Source organism: Pangasianodon hypophthalmus, chromosome 1 (assembly GCF_027358585.1).
Source record: "Pangasianodon hypophthalmus isolate fPanHyp1 chromosome 1, fPanHyp1.pri, whole genome shotgun sequence".
NCBI lineage: Eukaryota > Metazoa > Chordata > Actinopteri > Siluriformes > Pangasiidae > Pangasianodon > Pangasianodon hypophthalmus.
The window spans coordinates 7,755,160-7,774,156 of record NC_069710.1 but is presented as its reverse complement, the minus strand read 5'-3'; the positions used below and the strand labels follow the sequence as shown (position 1 = coordinate 7,774,156).

Genomic DNA, 18,997 nt, shown 5'->3' with positions numbered 1-18,997 from the left:
TTTAAACCCTCATTTCCTCACCAGGATCATCTCCCAAAACTCTGCAAATGGAGCAGTTTATTGTGAGTTCGTGGAGACAGGGACTATGCATGTACAAGTCAGACTTTGGAAGTGGTTTTTGCTTTTATGATATTTTCTTGTATGGAGAAACAGAGTGGATGGGAAAGCAGGAACAGATTATAAGAATTTTCCCGACTTAGTATATCTCCTTATCTAGCAAAGAGTTTAGCATTCAAATCTAACACAGATAGATCTTTGCCTTGACTTTTGACTAAAGATTCTTATCCGAGACCAAGGTATTATTGTTTAATTCCCAGATATTTTAGTTCATAATTGCTTGGTGTAACACCTTGTTCATGGGATTTCTGCTAGCGCTTGAGAAGAGCATGCTGGATTCGAGGGCCAGTTGCGATGTGAGAATCGGATAAAGAGTGATGTTAATGCAGACTGAGAGACCTCATGTCACGCCACTGGTGTTGATGAGATCCAGCCAAGCGATCACTGGGTACTACATATGTTTGCTCTCTATCTCTGCAATCAGTGACATCTGCTGATAGTATGACTTTCAGTGTTTATAACGACCAATCACGAAACACCACACATGCCATCTAATGTCTTCCCTTTGAACAATCTGATGAGACATTTAAGATAAAAGTGACACTTGATCAACACAAAATTGCACTGAGATGATAGCTGTGGAAATGCCCTCCAGATCTGGGCTGAAAGCTTCAGTGAAAAAGTTGAGTGTTTGATGACATCTGGTAAACCAGGCTGAAATGGACACACATGATAAGTTAATCAGACTGTGTTTCACACTAAAAGTGATGGTTTACATTACATTTGAATACATTAGAATGTGTTGATCAAAGCTTAAGCAGTAATAATAAGTGTTCTTGTTGTTATTTCTTTCTCTCTCCAGACTCAGACCTGAGCATGAGGACACACAGCACCCCGAGTCCTGCTCTCATCCTGAACTTGAGTCCTTCTCATCTTTCTCCTCAAACTCTCCCCAATGGCCATGAGTCTCCATCCTCATCCCCATCTCCATCTCCATCCCCTACCATTCCTAGAGAAACTGTCGCTATAGTCCATGCTCCTCCAGGAAGCTGCAAAAAGGCCTCCAAATCTCACTCGACAGCACTTGTCGAATTTCTTCCAGACCCCGTCTTGTTGCAGATCTTTTCTCACCTGTCTACTCCGCAACTGTGTCGCTGTGCCCGAGTGTGCCGCCGCTGGTACAGCTTGGCCTGGGACCCACGTCTCTGGAGAACCATCCAACTGAGCGGAGAGTTACTCCATGCCGACAGAGCCCTGAAGGTCCTCACTCAGCGCCTGTGCCAGGACACCCCCAATGTCTGTCTTACCCTGGAGATGGTGGTGGCGAGCGGATGTCTGAGGCTGTCTGATCGCGGCCTGCGTGTGCTAGCTCAGTGCTGTCCTGAGTTACGGCACCTCGAGGTGGCAGGCTGTTATAACATTTCTAATGAGGCAGTATTTGATGTCGTGTCCCGCTGTCCTAACCTTGAGCACCTGGATGTCTCAGGTAAGCAAAGCAGCATGGATTTCATAATTGAGTCATAATAATTAACAGTAAGGAATTCTACCTCTTCACACTACCTCACTGCTCTAGGGTCTCCAGTTTGATCCTAAGCTTGGGTTACTATCTATGCGTTCCAGGTTCTCTGGTTTACTCCTGCCTTCAAAAAACATGGCAGTAGGTCAATTGGCTACAATAAAATAGCCTCAAGATGTGAATGTGTGTCTGAATTTATGTGTGCATGGTGCCTGGGATGGACAAAGGTCCTATCCAGGGTGTATTCCCACCTTGTGCCTAGTGGTCCTGGGATAGACTCCTGATCCACCATGGCCTGACCAGGATAAAGCGTTTACTGAAGATGAATGAATGAAATAAAGTGCTAAGGGTTTTTAGAGAGAACTATGTGTATTTCATGTTGCGTAATAGTTAGACATGTGGTATGGATGATTCACCAACATGGCTTAGTCGACACGCTGAACTTATCAACGTATAATCTATATTTCATGATGCCGAATCGCTGCCATCATCCATCACGCTGTACACTGTTGGATTTGCTGGGAGAGTAATTCATAGCAGTGCTGCTTTGCTCGGAAAGCTGGGAAAAGCATTAAAGAATTTGGGAATTACTGCCAGTCTTACAGTTCCCTCTGGGAGAAGGACTGCCGAGCTCTGAGAGTCTTAACCTCAAGGAGAAGGGCCGGTCTGCTGCTTTCATTAATGCACTGACACACTCAAAAAATCCTTGGTGGGCAAAGCTACTGGTGCACCATTCAGAAAAGGAAGTAAACCCTTTGTCATATGAATAGGTTTTGTTAGTTGTGGTCATGCATGCTGAGAGTGAGAAAAGAAAGATGCCATATCAATTTAAACTGAAGGAAAACAGACACTCAAATGTTTCCTTTGATATTAAATGTTGCCTTGTGTTTTCCTACCTTTTTGTATGTTTTCTTTGTTTTTTCTCTACTCCCAAAAGCAGATGTAAAACATGAGTCGACTTAAAAATACCACAAAAATCTTTTGAGTCCTTGAATAATAATCTAAATTATGACATCGACTGAGAATGTCAGAAGAATGTCCTAGCAATACGGTGGCCACATGAAACAGTGTGTAATGTGTATTTGTGGGTTCTTACTTGGACATCATCCTTTCTGTCTATCAGAGCGAAACCAGCCAATCGCAGGAGTCTGTGAGCTCATGTATGTGGAAGAGGGTAGATAGTGCTTTTCTTTAGAGTGTGTTATGAAATAAACAAATAAATGGATTCATAACATGAAAACAAATTGAAATAGAAAACTTGATTAGGTTCAGGTCCTTATGACATTGAAAGTAGCAAGGTGAGATAAAATTAAAAAAATATATAAATAAAGTGAAATAAAAATGGCCCTTTGATTATTCATTTATTACCTTCATTCAAGGGACTTTATTCCTTTTTTACATTACACATATTACACTAACACCTGCCATCAGGATGATTTCTATGTAGGGGCTTTAAGGCTTTATTTTTCTACCTACCTTGATAGTAATTGAGATAGGATATTGCATATTAGGTTTTTTAATAAACAGTACAATTGGACTGCAGATGTGTTGGAAAACATGGTCTGGGCATTGGAAGCGAACAGAACAGTAGAGTTAAGATGAAGCACTCACAGTGTATCTCTATTTCCCCTCAGGCTGCCCTAAAGTGACATGTATAAATCTGACCCAGGAGAGTTCACTGCCCCTCTCTACACTCCACGGACAGCAGATCGGCCTGCGCTATCTGGACATGACAGACTGCTCATCTCTGGAGGATGAAGGTCTGCGTGCCATCGCTGTTCACTGCCCACTGCTCACCCATCTCTATCTGCGCCGCTGCACCCGGCTGACGGATGAAGCCTTACGCCAGCTGACTCTTCACTGCCCTGCTCTGCGCCAGCTCAGTCTGAGTGATTGTCATTTACTGGGCGACTTTGGCTTGCGTGAGGTGGCCCGCATGGAGGGACAGCTCCGTCATCTGAGCGTGGCGCACTGCAGCCGCGTCACTGACGTAGGCCTGCGCTATGTGGCACGCTACTGTCCACGTCTGCGCTACCTGAATGCTCGGGGCTGTGAAGGTATCACGGATCAGGGCCTGAGCCATCTTGCTCACGGCTGCCCCAAGCTGCGGGCGCTGGACGTGGGCCGATGCCCGTTGGTGTCAGACATGGGACTTGAGGTGTTGGCACGTTGTTGCGCTGGGCTCAGAAGGCTCAGTCTAAAAGGATGTGAGAGTGTAACTGGCAGAGGGTTGAAGGCGTTAGCTACAGGATGTCCTGAACTGCAGATGCTTAATGTACAGGAGTGTGAAGTGCCCGCAGAGGTGCTGCGGCTGATACGACGCCACCGCAGACGCTGTGTGATTGAACACACCAACCCGGCTTTTTACTGAGCACATGGGGGTCTTCTGACAAGCGGTTTATTTACCGCAGCTTTACGGTTGGTTGCTGTTGAGAGTGTGTTAGGCTAAAGATGACAAGGTGTGCAATATGTCTGTAAAAATAGTTACCTTGCCACTACATGATGTGTGTAATAATATTTATCAGATAAAAAGGTTACTGGTATTCTATCTAATGTCTGTTATGTCTGTCTGGTTTTGAAAGACGATATGTCTCCAAAAGCTTTAAATGAAATTGTAAATCTGGAACATGCTGGGTCTGTGGCATTACCACTGTCCAAAGGTACTTTGCTTTATTTTAATCTAAAACATCTGTGTTTTAAATTTTTTTTTAAACTATGTCCATACTTCTTTTATGGTGTTTGTATAATACTGTTTTATGTGGATATTTGCACTTTAAAAATCATATATGACAATAGCTAGCATTGCATTAAAAACAAACATGTTTTTATTGTATTTTGCTGAAGGGCCCATACACTACAATGCTGAAGTAAAAAACAATTGTAACTCACTTCTAAATGACCATTTTCAAACCTCTTTTGTCCCTTAGTATCAAATGGGCTGTATTGGTATTGTGCCTTTAAGAGTGACATATGTAAGTAACCTCTGTGCTGATTGGCTGACCTCTTCATGCCCCCTATCTGTGACATGTAAAATAGTATGGAAATCTGCAGAAGACTCTAAATGGCATCTGCTCTACAACCATAGAATAAAGTGGCAGGTTTATCCATCTTTAGAATCATCAGCTGTTACAAAGCTGTAAAAATGTAGAGATAATTAGACAAACAGGCAAATAGTTATGGTCTGTGAATATTAACTTTAAATTAAAATTAATTATCAGTAGCCCAGATTAAACTGCCTCTTATTTAAAATGGTTATTCACCCATTCGGGTCTACAAAAGTACACACATCAGGAAAACTTATGAAATATTACAGTGAAATGAAGTCCTGTTGTGTGTTTGCTGTTAGGTGAAATGCCTTATTCAACCATAAGCAGTAACATTTCAGCAAAACTTGCACAGTGTGGTGCCTTGATCAAAAAGCAATCCAGATTAAAATAGATAAGCTCAAATTTCCAAATTCCTCATGAAAAAAAGCCACTACTTTCTCATTTCCAGATCCTTTGGAAGGCAAGGTAAAGATATGTTTAGCACCGTTTTGCTGTGTTCACCAACGTCTTCTGCATGCACCAGTACCTCTGTTATATATTTGCATTTGTAATTGTGTTCATGGTAGTGATGTCTCATGCTGAACCAGGCTGCATTTTAGTTTCCGTATCTAAATATCAAAGTTTACATGGTACAACAAACTGATTTAAAAGCATGTAACATGCAGTTTTCTATAATATGGGTCCTTTAAATGCCCCCAATAATTATGGCAATAGAAGGGCTTTGCTATTATCAGTTTAATAGAGGTGTTGGTTGAAGGAAATGATGAATGATACAAGAAAGTATTGCTGCTATAAATAAAGGGCTACTTATTTAACATGCTTTAAAGGTTGGACTTTCATTATAAATGTGCATACTGTGATGATGCTAATGACTATTCATATGTTAGTTGGTCTATAAATGATACATTGGGCTAATGTGATACATGCAAAGGGCTGCAGAATATAGAAATAGGTTAATATCTGTGATTGACCTCTGAGAGTATCTCCCTGGTCCAAAGCCACAATGACACTGCTGCCCCCTGATGGTACAAACTCACAGAGAGATGCAAAAATTGGGTCATTTGGAGCCATTTATGAAACGATTTATTTCAGATTACTACAAACTGTCAGTTTCCCACATGATTAAGCATGAATTTAATTTGCTCATGATCCAAACCTCATTATGTTACTACAGTCAACATAATTGACCTGACAAAAGCAGTTTAGATTTAAAATGTCCATGAGGTCATATGTCATGCATACATGGACTGGAGGAATTAAAAGAAGCACTGGTCACTCAAATTCAAAGCTCACTATCTAGGATATATCAACAGAAGATCATTGCCGTATACCACAAAAGGTCTTCGGCAAAAATCACAATGTCTCCAACAAAACTGCAAGTTTTGTAACAGACCAGTGCAAGGAATACATAGCTTGAGCCATTTCTTAAGCAAAACCAAAAATCATTAAGGACTCATGAATTGTTTAGAAAAGGTCTCAGACCTGCCATTCATTCCAGTGTTTCAGCCTCGCAACAATATGGGCGTCATTCTGTGGGAATCACATTATAATACATTAATACTTCCTCTGTGTAACTGTGTAATGGCTAAGTAATATAAATCCACTTTACAGGTCCAGATGTTAAACACTTTTCCACTACGATTTCCCTATGGTCGCACATGCCTAAATAAATTCCAAAGTAGTTTTAGGAACACTAGAAAGCTTCAGATGTCCTCTATACTCCCTTCCCAATCAGCAGACATCCCAAACATCTAAACCTTTATGGGAAGTCCATTGTGGCTTCCTTGTAGTGTAGTGTTATACTGAAAATGGTCATATGGTAGCTGTTGTCTTTTAAAACAGCATTGCCACCCCAATTGCCACATCATCTCTGAGATGTCTGTTACTCATATCTGATTCAGATGCTGTGTTTTGACCAAATCTTTGGTTATTAGGAGCTACAGAGTAACTATGAAGCCTTATGTGGGTATTTATTTTTACACTGAGAAACAAATTAGACTCAGCTTTGTCCTACACATAATTAAGCAGTGCCCTAAGTGTGCTCTGAGCCCCATCTTTGCCTTCCCATGGTTAAAAATCTGGACACTTCACTTCTGTTTCATTACACACTTTTCAGGACCTGCATTCCAAAGAGTACAGAAGCTGATCTGAAGGATAAGACTGACCGTATTAGCAGATGTGGTAAAAGTATTCTTTACCCAAGTAAAAGACCAATTACTCCTCCTAATACATACTCTGGTAAAAGTTGAAATACAGCTTTAAATTCTTCACTTAGCGTAAAGTAGAAATGTATACTTAAATTTATTTTTAAAAAGTAAATTTAAGTGTATAAAATTAAAGTAAAGTGTATACTTAATTTAAAAAAAAAGTATGAGAGTAAAAATACAAGTAAAATTCACAAAAGAAGATTTTAGCTACTGATGGTAAATTTGTGCTCTATCAATTTGTGATCTCTAACATCTCTCAAATATTAGCTAGCATGATGATAACTCTGACATTCAAAAATGTATTGATCCATCTGAGGCCAAAATCTCATTTTTAAAAGGTTTCTTGCTGACACTGGCTTCATTTTGTTCTGTAATGGGTTAAAAGTAACAGGGTTGATTTTTTTTTTAGGAGAGAATTAGCAAATGGGTTACTGATCAGAAGGTTGAGGGTTCAAGCCCCAGCACTGCCAAGCTGCCACTGTTGGGCCCCTGAGCAAGGCCCTTAACCCTCTCTGCTCCAGGGGCGCTGTATTATGGCTGACACTGCGCTCTGACCCCAGCTTCCTAACAAGCTGGGATATGCGAAGAAAAGAATTTCACTGTGCTGTAATGTATATGTGACAAATAAAGGCTGCTTCTGCTTCAGTCTGTATTTAGAGTGACATGGTTTTTACTTTCAAACTGACAATGGGTCTCATTTAAATCATTTGTATAAGCGTTTACACAAGAAATTTGGTATTTATGAAAATCCCTGAAAAAAACATATGCATCCTACTCAATGCTCCTGCATGTGTGTAGATTTACGCATAAGAAGACTAACTAACATAAACCTCGACTTGATTGACTTCAGTCAAATATTTTTCATGGATTCCTGCACTTTTATACATAGAATATACTGTCAAGTTTAAATTGCTTTAGCATTTAGCAGATGCCCTTAAACAGAGTGACTTATAGAAGTGCTTTGGAGCCTCTCTCAAAAACATATCCTCATGCTAGTTCACTAGATATGAAAATCACTACTGAGAACATTATGTGAAAACCAGTCTTTTTATATTATTGGAATTAATAAAAAAATATTAGAAAAAATAAAGAAAGTGAGCCAGTACAAACCAATAAATTAAGACAAATATGATTAATCAATCAATTAAGACAAAAGAAATGCCATCATGTAAACACAGGAGGGTCTGTGCTTTGGTGCTCCCAGCTGTCTGTGCACTTGAACTTTTATGGCATTTTGTGGGAGTCAATAAATGCAAATGAGCTGTGTTGGGAACGCGCTTTGCACGTTACGGGTAATCAACATACACATATGAGTATGAAGAAAATCAGCCTTACCGAAACTTTTGTGAGTCTGATGGAAAATTTTAGTTCAGTTTGGTTTGTGCAAACATTTACACACACCTTTAGTAAAAAAGATTGATAAATGAGGCCCATTGTCAGTCAATATCACAAGATTATTAACAGTAAAGAAAAAAAGAATGAGAGAACTTACTTTTTTTCTTCCCCTAATCTTCAGGAAGTTCAGATGATGCAACTTTCTGTGACTATGTGACTTGGGAAATGCTTCACATATTTGATGGGGTGAATGTGTTCATTTTACAGGGTTGAGTGAAAGTAGTGGGAAGTAAAATGTACATTTTTCATAATGCAAAATGGACGACTTATGGAAAAAGAAGGTTTTCAAACACGGGATGTTAAATGGATTCACACATTAATTAAACACATAAGAATTTTAAATACACTATATGGCCAAAAGTATGTGCACACCTGACCGTCACAACCAGATGAACATCTCCTTCCAACATCATGGGCATTAATATGGAGTCGGTCCACCTTTGAGGTTGAGGTCAGGGCTCTGGACACTAGACTTCTTCCACTCCAACATCAGTAAACTACGTCTCGCTTTGCAGGAGCTCGCTTTGTGCACAGGGACATTGTCATGCTGGAACAGGTTCGGGCCTCTTAGCTCCAGTGAAGGGAAATTATAATGCTACAGCATACAGAGACCTTCTTGACCATTGTGTGCTTCTAACTTTGTGGCAACAGGTCCGGGAAGATCAGGTGTTCACAAACTTTTGGCCATGAGGTGAATGTTAGTAATTATACTTCATGGTAAAGTGTATTTAAGCATTATTGATATGTTTAAATGTAATTAAAAGTTATCTATCTGAAACATGTACATGGTTGTTGTGAAGGACACTTTATCTTTGTTAAGAAATGTCTTTTACTTTTATTTACATACATCTTTCTCAAAGAATATCGATAAGGAATCAACGTTAAAATGTATAGCTGTAGCAGGGAAGTATTTATTTTGTTATTTTGGGTTTTTTAAAAATGGCTAATGGACCATTTTCTTTACTAACATCATCACGTCAGCACAGCTGCCTCGAGCGCCCTCTAGCGCCGGAAGCTCTCTGTTCGTTTGTTGTCACGAGCGTTTTCCTAACTGGACAGTGAAGTAGCCAATCGCAGAGCAGGAGGCGGGGCAATAACGCTCATCAGTTGCGACCCGGAAGTGAACAAAATTGTCATCTCACGTCAGGAGGAAAGATCACAACAAACCGGTTGTTCTATGTTACTGCGTAGATCTTAGTTTAATATAAACACTACATGGTGAAAGGAGCTGCATCAGAAGCATGGCTCAGAAAATAAACGAGGCCCATGAGCACATCGCGAAAGCGGAAAAATAGTAAGTGTTTACGGTCCTGTTTGTTTTGTTTGTTCCATGGCGCTAGTGACAGAGTGACAGATGTATAAACACACTATCTGCTGTGTCCTGCCTTGTGTCTGAATGTTCATATTTCAGTTTAAAGACCAGTTTTATGAAGTGGAAGCCGGATTATGACAGCGCTGCGTCAGAGTACGCTAAAGCAGGTAAAGCCTTTAATGCACACACACACACACACACACACACACACACACACAGAGTGTGTACAGTATACTGACACAGTGATGCATTAATCCTCCTCTATACAAGCTGCTGCACTGTGACATCATAATGTGAATAATATATCTCAGTATTTTCCTTTTACATAATTTAGAAGTTGAATGCTGGCCTCCATTGAAACAAATCTAAAACATACATCATACATACATACACTATATTTCCAAAAGTATGTGGACACCTGACCATCGCACCCGTATGATCATCCCATTCCAAAAACCATGGCCGTTAACATGGAATTGGTCCCCCTTTCCTCCACTCTTCTGAGAAGGCTTTCCACTGCAGGGTGTCTGAAAAGTCAGGAACCAAAGGATGTGTCAGTATGTCGATCTGAATATGCTGAACAAAATTTGCAAAATCATGATACAGCACCTGAGAAAATGCGTAATAAATGCAGAATTAAGTATAGGTGGCATGGTGGCTTAGTGGTTAGCACGGTTGGGGGCTCGAATCCCGTCTCCTCCCTGTGTGCTTGGATTTTGCATGTTCTCCCCATGTTTCACGGATTGCCTCCAGGTACTCTGGTTTCTTCCACCAGTCCAAAGACATGTGTTGTAGGCTGACTGGCATCTCTAAATTGTCTGTAGTGTGTGAATGGGTGTGTGAGTGTGTGTGATTGTGCCCTGTGATGGGTTGGCACACCGTCCAGGGTGTCCCTGGCCTTATGCCCCGAGTCCTCTGGGATAGGCTTCAGGCTCCCCACGACGCTATGCAGAGATGGATGGATGGAAATTAAGTATATGTAGTTTTGCTCTCATTGGTTCCTGACTGTTTGGACACCCTATAGATTTTGGAGCGTGGCTGTGGGGATTTGTGTTCATCCAGCCACAAGAGCATTAGTGAGATCAGGCACTGATGTCAGATGAGGAGGTCTGGGGTGCAGTCGGCATTCCAGTCCATCCCAAAGGTGTTCAGTGGGGTTGAGGTCAGGGCGCTGTGCAGGACACTCGAGTTCTTCCACACAAACCTTCACAAACCATGTCTTCATGGAGCTCGCTTTGTGCACAGGAGTATTGTCATGCTGGAACTGGTTTGGGCCTCTTGGTTCCAGTGAAGGGAAATTGTAATGCTACAGCATATAGAGACATCCTATACAACTGTGTGCTTCCAACTTTGTGGCAACAGTTTGGGGAAGAACCACATACAGGTGTCCACATACTTTTGGCCATATATTGTATTTCTGCTACAAAGTGAGCAAATAAAACCAATTTTTTGTCCTGCAACCTTGTATGGAAAGCGGATAGTGAGAAATGAGAGAGAGATTTCTCACTATCATAAAACCCATACCTCTTTCTATAAATAAATCAGTAAATAAATAAATGCTTCAGTGAATAATTCATTTAACCATTCAAGGAATGATGTATTTATTCAATGCTTTGATGATGTACGTCTTGCTGGATTTATTCAATTCATAGAATTTATTAATTGACTGATCAGGTGATATATTTCAAGGACTGAGGGATTTCCACTTGTCACTCTCCACCCTTCATTACACTACAGAATCATGGCTAAAATTATAATCCCAATGTTGTATTGCATTTTGTACAAATTTTAACTCATTGTAATATTTTGCTATTTTATATAGAAAGAAAGCAGCCTTTCTTCTACATTTCTTCAAATGGATAAACTTTGAATCACAATAAAACTGCTCTATGCTAACTGACAATGCTAAACTATACTAAATTAACCTGTATAGACAATGACATTCTACACATCGATGTATATGTGATTTCATTTTCATCAGGGATAATAAAAACAGATATTTAAATACATTTTAGCTAAGCTTACCATTATTGCAGTTGGATATGTTTAATGAATTAAGGAAGCCAAATATTTTGATCATGAGCTAGATAGGTTTAATTGTGCAGCCCTAGATTTTCTTTTTACTAAGATGTGAAGTTTCTGTAGTACCACACATATATAGCCGCTGTGTTCCTTTTACACGCTTTGAGTATTTCTCCTCTGTAACGTTTTTTTCTGTTTACTATCAGCTGTCGCTTTCAAAAACGCCAAACAACTTGAAGAAGCAAAAGATGCTTACTTACAAGAGGCAGAGGCTCACACCAACAACAGAACGTATCCTTTTACCTCTCAGTGGCTTTCCTAGCTAAACGCATCTGGATATGGTGTCCCATTTAACCTTTATTATAGAGTTAATAATACTGTGTATTGTGTCTGCTGAATGAGACCTAATCCACACAGTGTTGACTAAAAATACATCATGCTCTTGCTGGACTTTTCTCCTTAAGTCATGCTACAGTCTTTTCCATGCTGCAAAGTAAGAATTTGAAGCACTTAACAGACATCATAGATTTCTGCATGTGTGTGTACAGGCGACACTGAACCTGATCTCTGATTTCTCCACAGGGCCCTCGAGCAGGCCGGGATGATGCTGAAGGTGAGTTCTTGTAGAGATCAGAAACATCACTGGTCCGGGGTGATGAGCTTGAGAGCACACGGGAAGAAGCTGTCGTGGTGACGAGCTCTCTTGGTGCATACAGTTTGGTAGTGCTTACCTGAAGATAGCTTCTCAGGAGTACAAATTACTCACTGTAATAGTTTCTTGAATTGAAAAGAGGAGGACAGGAACCACATGGTGATAGAGGAGGTGAGGATGCTCTCAGTAGCAGTAGGGGAAATGAATAACAGCAAATGAATAAATACGCCCTCATCAACAAATCAATAGTCTATAAATATGCAAATTAGTTGTTGTTGCTGTTGTTGTTTTTTTGGCTGCTCTCATTAGGGGTCACCATAGCGGATCATTGGTCCACATTTTTGATTTGGCACAGGTTTTACGCCCTTCCTGAAGCAACCCTCCCATTTTATCCAGGCTTGGGATCGGCACAGTGGCTGGGTTGGTTCCCTGCCCCGCGGCAGTGAGAGTACAGGATCCTTAGCCTCTGGACCACCGGGGACAATATAAATATGCAAATTAGTAACACCCCCTAATCTATAGGGACCACCCCTTTCTCCTGATAAACCAGCATTGCATGGTCTGAATTTGCACATCGGTCCCTGATAGGCTCTTAGATGTCGTGACACAACAATACTTGCCAGTCGTGTCTTCAATCCTGACTCAGATTTTCTAATGAGAGTTTCAGCTCCTATTTTTATGCCACTAGGTGGTGGAGGCGTTATATTTTCTCGTTGTCTGTCTGCCCGTTTGAGTTGCTCGTTAGCCTGATATGTCAGGAAAGATTTTTTTAATGTTTGTAGGATTTATATGGAAATATCTTTGCAACCAGCAGACGAACTGATTAGATTTTGGAATTGATCCAAATAGGGTCATTATAACGTTCTATATTGCCAGTATAACTCTTCAGTAAAGGTTAACATGGTGTATTTTGCTTCTGTCTTCTACAGGACATGCAGAGGCTGCCTGAGGCAATTCAGTACATAGAGAAAGCCAGTATGATGTACATAGAGAATGGCACACCAGACACTGCTGCCATGGCTCTCGACAGAGCTGGAAAGTGAGTGATTAAATATTATTATAATAGATCACTTAAATATTTGTATAACCTTACACCATTAGAATGAGGTATCATTTGTATTTTATTAGAATAATAGTGACAATATGATTGGCAGGTTGATAGAACCTGTGGATTTAGCCAAAGCTGTGGACCTCTATCAGAAAGCTGCATCAGTGTTTGAGGTGAGTGACTGTAAAATGGTTGAGCAAGAAAACATCACTGACTTTTAGCTTTTGGATTTATGATCATAAGGTTTTATTTGATTGGATCAGCAGGTAGTCAACTATATTTACATTTTCATATTGTGATAATTGCCTAGCTTTATTATTAGAGCTGGTCTATATGACAAAATAATATAACATTACATATAATATAATAATACATATAACATTACATTACCTCGCAATATATCTGCTATATCTGAGATATCATATTGAGGTATCATCTGCTATTATCTGCTAAATAAGTGATTGATGTACATGATTAATAAATATATAGTGACTCACGATGGGTCATTACTGCTTTGCTGTCACTGAATATTGTGATAAACATTGTTTATTGTAAAATGCCTTTGAATATCGAGATAGGAAATATGGGAAGAAAACTATTTATTATTACAGTTTTTTTTATTATTACAATTCTTAATTGTGATTGCTTATAAGGTGTTGATTAATTTTCTAAAAGAGCACCTCTGACAGCTGCAGTGAAAATCACAAGTTTATATTAATGAATTTGTTCTAATGCGTTATCTTTTCTTTAGTAACAGCTCATTCACAGAGGCATGTATGCTCTGTAATAGGTGGCTAAACCACATAATCTAAGGCTTTTGCAAGATCCTTTATTAATCCCAAAGACCTTTTATTAATCACAAAGATCCTTTATTAATCACAAAGACCAAAATTAATTATTCATGTGTTTGAAATGATGCATTCGTACTTAATCAGCCTCTTTAAGTCTGAAAACCCTGGCAGGTGAAAGCTAACCTAACAAACACAGCTCACTATTTAGTTAGTTCACACATGTACAAATGAACAGGTGAGATTCTGATTGCATAGTACATGGTTCAATTAATTTGAATCCATCCCACCATGTTTTGCAAACCTTTTACTAACGCTTGTTCAGTGAATTGGATTATAGGATGGCCTTCTCTGAGGAGAACCCATGTGATGCTGCCTTCATAAAGTGTCAAAAAATGAAATAAGGACCTTAGAAGCTAGGTGTCCTTATGCTGCCTTCTGAGTGAGAGAGACTTTTCTTGGGAGCTCTAACTTTACCTGAACATTGTGTGCGTCCATGCACTCTCATCCAAACTGGAACATATACCAATGTTCCTGATAAGAATATTGTGTAAATACTACAGTATATCAGATTATCAGCATAATTTTGAGAAGTTAATGTTTTCTGTTACAGAATGAGGAACGTCTGCGGCAGGCTGTGGAGCTGCTCGGCAAAGCGTCCCGACTCCTCGTCAGACAAAAGAAGTAAAGCAAGCTCATGTTTCCAAAGTGTATAATATCCACTTTATAGCTGGACTTTGTCCTGATTCACAGTTTCTCCTGTTTTTCTTTTCTCCTAAAGATTTGATGAAGCAGCATTGTCGATCCAAAAGGAGAAGAACATGTACAGAGACATAGAAAATTACCCGACATGTTTTAAGGTATGACCTGTTTTACCCAGTCCTCTGAATCAGCAGTTCAGCATTTACATACCTCATAATGTAGCGGATCTTTTTGTTCTGTTGCGTTTAGAAAACCATCGCACAAGTGCTGGTTCACCTACACAGAGGAGATTACGTAGCAGCGGATAAGTGTGTGAGGGAAAGCTACAGTATCCCAGGATTCAGTGGGAGTGAGGACTGTGTTGCGTTGGAGCAGCTGTTACAGGGATATGATCAGCAGGATGAAGAGCAGGTGGCCCGCGTCTGCAACTCCCCACTGTTCAAATACATGGACAATGACGTGAGTGTTACTTTGGCTTTGCCTGAAAACATGAGCTCATTACTTTAAGCTTTCTGACTTAAAATTGTTTAAAGGTAGATTTAGGAGTTTTTTTTCCTCTTTGGCAGAAAAATGGTATCGTGAGCTCCATTTTGTAACGGGGTTGTGCTGCAGTAATACAAGAGTGAAGTAATCCACTTTCACTAAGAATTTATGGCTGCATCTCAGATTACATTCTGCACACTAAAAGAAATGCCAAAATACCTATAATAACATCATTAATGTATTGATACAGTATATAGAACCGTAGTATGCATTTTGGGTTGCGGCCCAAGTATTTGAGTTTCAGAGGATGTAATTACGGTTTCTTCCACCGTTATTGTCGACTCCTCAGTAGTGATGGGAATTCTGGCTCTTTTCAGTGATTCAGCTCATTTGGCTTATCTGACCCATGCGAATCGACTCTTTCTTCTCCCAAAGTTTACCACTATTCACGCTCAATTCAGCAAACAACTCAGATGTTAAAAAGAGGTTTCCATCGAAGCATTTTGATTAATGCCATTGCCTACATCTACTACTCCCCCACTACTATCCCCCCCGCCCCCCCCAACAAGACCCCCCAAAAAACAAACCAAAAATAAGAGTCTTTATCACATATATGAGTCGACTCACACACAAACGACACATCATTACTCCTCAGTGTGTTACTCAGTACCAAGTGAATGAGCAAACTCTCTTATTTAATATGAGCTTCTCTATTAGCTAGAGCTCAAATATTAGCCTGATAGTTCAGATGTTTGTACATTGTTGAGATCCTGCAGCTCTGTTTTTTTCTTTTTTTTTTTTGTGAATTGCTGAACTGATTCTCTGACTCAATTATTTTTTTTGTAACAAACAGTGCATCCTACACACTATGCATCCTACACACTTCACGGTTTACGTAGTGTTTCTTCATGTTTTTGTCAAGTCACTTCCATGCCTTCTATAAGGATTGACACGACTGGGGTCAACTCCAGAATTATTGGCACCCTTCAAGAGAATGAGCAAAAATATTGTATGAATAAATATTACATACAATGATTGACATTTCCACAAGAGAAAATCTTGAAAGAAGAACACAGAGTGCTTTGCAACAGCCGTCTCAGTGTCTGGATTTAAACTTTCCTGAATGCCTGTTGAAGGCTGAGACATGCACAAATCTGTAAATGTAAAGGTGATTAATGTTATGCACCAAGGATTGATTTCAGATTCCTCTACATGTGTTTCCAAATCTCACTGGAAGTGGCTCATTGCTGCTGTTCTTTGTAAAGGAGACATTTCCAAATATTAACTGTAGGGATTTTACAGGAAAAATCATTATGTAAGTATTCTTTTTATGTTTGAATAATATTTTTGATTATTTGATTAATATTTAATTATGTTTAAATAAAGCTATACTGTGTGTTCACATGTAAGCTCAAAATGTCACTCACTATGGTAATCGGGTTAAAGATTAATTCTGATAAGGTGCCAATAGTTCTGTAATGTATCTAGTGTTTTGTAGGTTATGTCTATATTAGTGTTTCCAAACCCAGCACTCCATATCTTCTCTATTTCAGCTCCCAGGACATGTAAAAATACCTGATTGTTATGTTAGGAGCTGAGATTATCTGCTGTAATGTCCCTTTCATTAATATATTCACACCTTCGACTCTTACCTTTTATGTTTCACTTGTCAAGTAGACCTTACTGTTTTGTTTTCCAGTATGCTAAACTGGCCATCACTCTCAATGTGCCTGGAGGAGGGAAGAAGAAGAAGGCAGCTGCTGCTCCTGGAGACGGAGGAGTGAACAGTGGAGCTGATAAGCCTGAGGAAGAGGAGGACGAGTATGCAGGAGGACTCTGTTAGTTAGTTAGTTTGTCCATAACATTGCTGATCCCAGTATCCATTTTCAGTCAGATGGAGAGATTTTCCAGGACTGTACATCCTGCTGTTGAAAATAAACCCCATCTTTTTCTTTGTGTATTTTATGTTTAGCTTTAATGCTTGATCAGGAATTGGTGAATTGAGCCACAGCCAAAATAAGTTCTAGGTTAAAGGAAAAATCCACCCTGATATTAATTTTTATACTTAATATGCTCTCTTCAATGGCATCCAAGATTTATTTTATAAAGAAGTTGACGCCAGCAAGCCAGCGTTTGCCATCTCCAATACTTTTACGTTGGGTTTTCATTAATATGACATTGAATGCTGCAGGAAAATGGTCCATACCCTGACAGTTATCCTTTATGTTTAAGATCTTTGACTTTTTTCTCCTATTAAATGCCATTGTAACTGTGCTAGCAACATCCCTCTCTGACGTTAGTGCAGCAGACAACACCTAACTTCTCACAGTAGTAATGTAAATACAGCATCAACCAGCAAATTAACACAACAGTTGCTAAGTACAAATATTTCAATGTAAGTGTATTTATTGTGTTTCAGGGTGGAGTTTTCCTTTAATCCACTCTGAGTGTTACTAGCGTAGGGGGTGTGGCTTTGCACGTTGTTGCTCATTGCCTCTGAGATTCCTGATTGAGGCATTAAGGCTATTATTTCATCATGGGATGTAGTTGAACACTCAAGAGCAGCTTTCCACTCAGAGTGTAGTTTCTGTTACTGCACCATGTCTTTCCCCGAGCTGCTGGAGGAAACACTCTCCATAGCCTTAGCATGGTTTGATCTGCCTCATCAAATAAATTCAGCAAAAAAGGGCAGTATGCAGTACATACATATCACCTGCAGCCTGAGTACTGAGGCATAAGCATGATCGTTGCATTCAGTCATCACAGTGATGATTTGAAAGTTCTGGCTTTTGCATTTCCTGACATAAGAGTACTCTCTCATGTGTTTATGAAGTTAAATAATAAGTTTTGCAGTGTGTAATACTGTTATATCTTTATGAAGAATAATAAAAGAAAAGAAGATATATGTAAATTCCAAAATACTATATAGTAATAGGTGTTTTATAGTGACATGAAATCAAAAGCTTATTTAATATAACCTGTGTTTTTTATTTTTATCATGGTAACATGCTGTTATAAAAATTACCAAGTATTACCATGACAATCATCACTAGAACTTATTATTATAGTATAAATTTTCTAAAATCAGTACTAAAATTTGAGTGATATTTAAAATAATTTCAAATCTTGATACCAGTTTACCCTACATGCTGCAGTGTTGAAAACAATCGTGCCTGAAAATTTGAATAGTCAAAGGAAACGTTAATTATTAAAAATCCATCCTTAATCAATCACTTACTTTATTTTGACATCACTCTTCAGCCACTTTTCTTCCCTCATGTGTTTACACATTCAAATCCAGACTATATACAAAAGGTATGCCTAATGACTATATGATTAAAAAAAAGGTGCATGAAATGCCTTAATATTACTTCCTGGATCTTAACAGAATGCATTTTTCGTGCATATTGGTTATGGGGAAAAACATACTCTATGAATTGAAACTTCAGGGAACAATTTCTCTTTGAAGTAGTTTAGCAAGAAATTACTTTGCTAGGTGTTGGAAGAAATTGATGTATAGTGTGACAGATTTTGTTAGAAGATAGCACGTACAATTTTTTTGTCCTTATAATTCCACTTTGTGCTTTGAGATGATGTGTGCATGTTCTATGAAAAACTGTCTGTAAACTCTTACTCAAAAATGTCTGAATTGCATGTAAACGTACTGTGTTAATGTGTCGAATCAACATTTTGATGAAAAAAGTGCAACACTTTCCTGAACCCAACAAAACTCTCATATAAAATATAAATCTTACATTGTTGTGATTT

At 39.2% G+C, this 18,997-nt stretch overlaps 2 protein-coding genes across 2 annotated transcripts in view; both read left to right on the top strand.

The window, feature by feature from the left end:
* Positions 1-4,461, top strand: part of si:dkey-192l18.9 (F-box/LRR-repeat protein 7) — a 32,334-nt gene extending 27,873 nt beyond the window's left edge. Inside the window, exons 3-4 of the mRNA XM_026913505.3 lie at positions 920-1,543; positions 3,208-4,461. Of these exons, the coding sequence (XP_026769306.2) occupies positions 920-1,543; positions 3,208-3,944 (1,361 nt within the window). The 3' untranslated portion in view covers positions 3,945-4,461. The remainder of the gene's footprint in view (positions 1-919; positions 1,544-3,207) is intronic.
* A 4,869-nt stretch (positions 4,462-9,330) lies between these two features.
* napga (N-ethylmaleimide-sensitive factor attachment protein, gamma a) lies at positions 9,331-18,983 on the top strand. Its single transcript, XM_026913995.3, has 11 exons — positions 9,331-9,516; positions 9,634-9,701; positions 11,763-11,847; positions 12,032-12,049; positions 12,139-12,169; positions 13,138-13,247; positions 13,363-13,429; positions 14,658-14,728; positions 14,826-14,904; positions 14,996-15,205; positions 16,929-18,983. Exons 1-11 carry the CDS (start codon positions 9,464-9,466, stop codon positions 17,070-17,072), a joined length of 936 nt encoding a protein of 311 aa, XP_026769796.2. The 5' UTR covers positions 9,331-9,463; the 3' UTR covers positions 17,073-18,983.
* Positions 18,984-18,997: the final 14 nt, after the last annotated feature.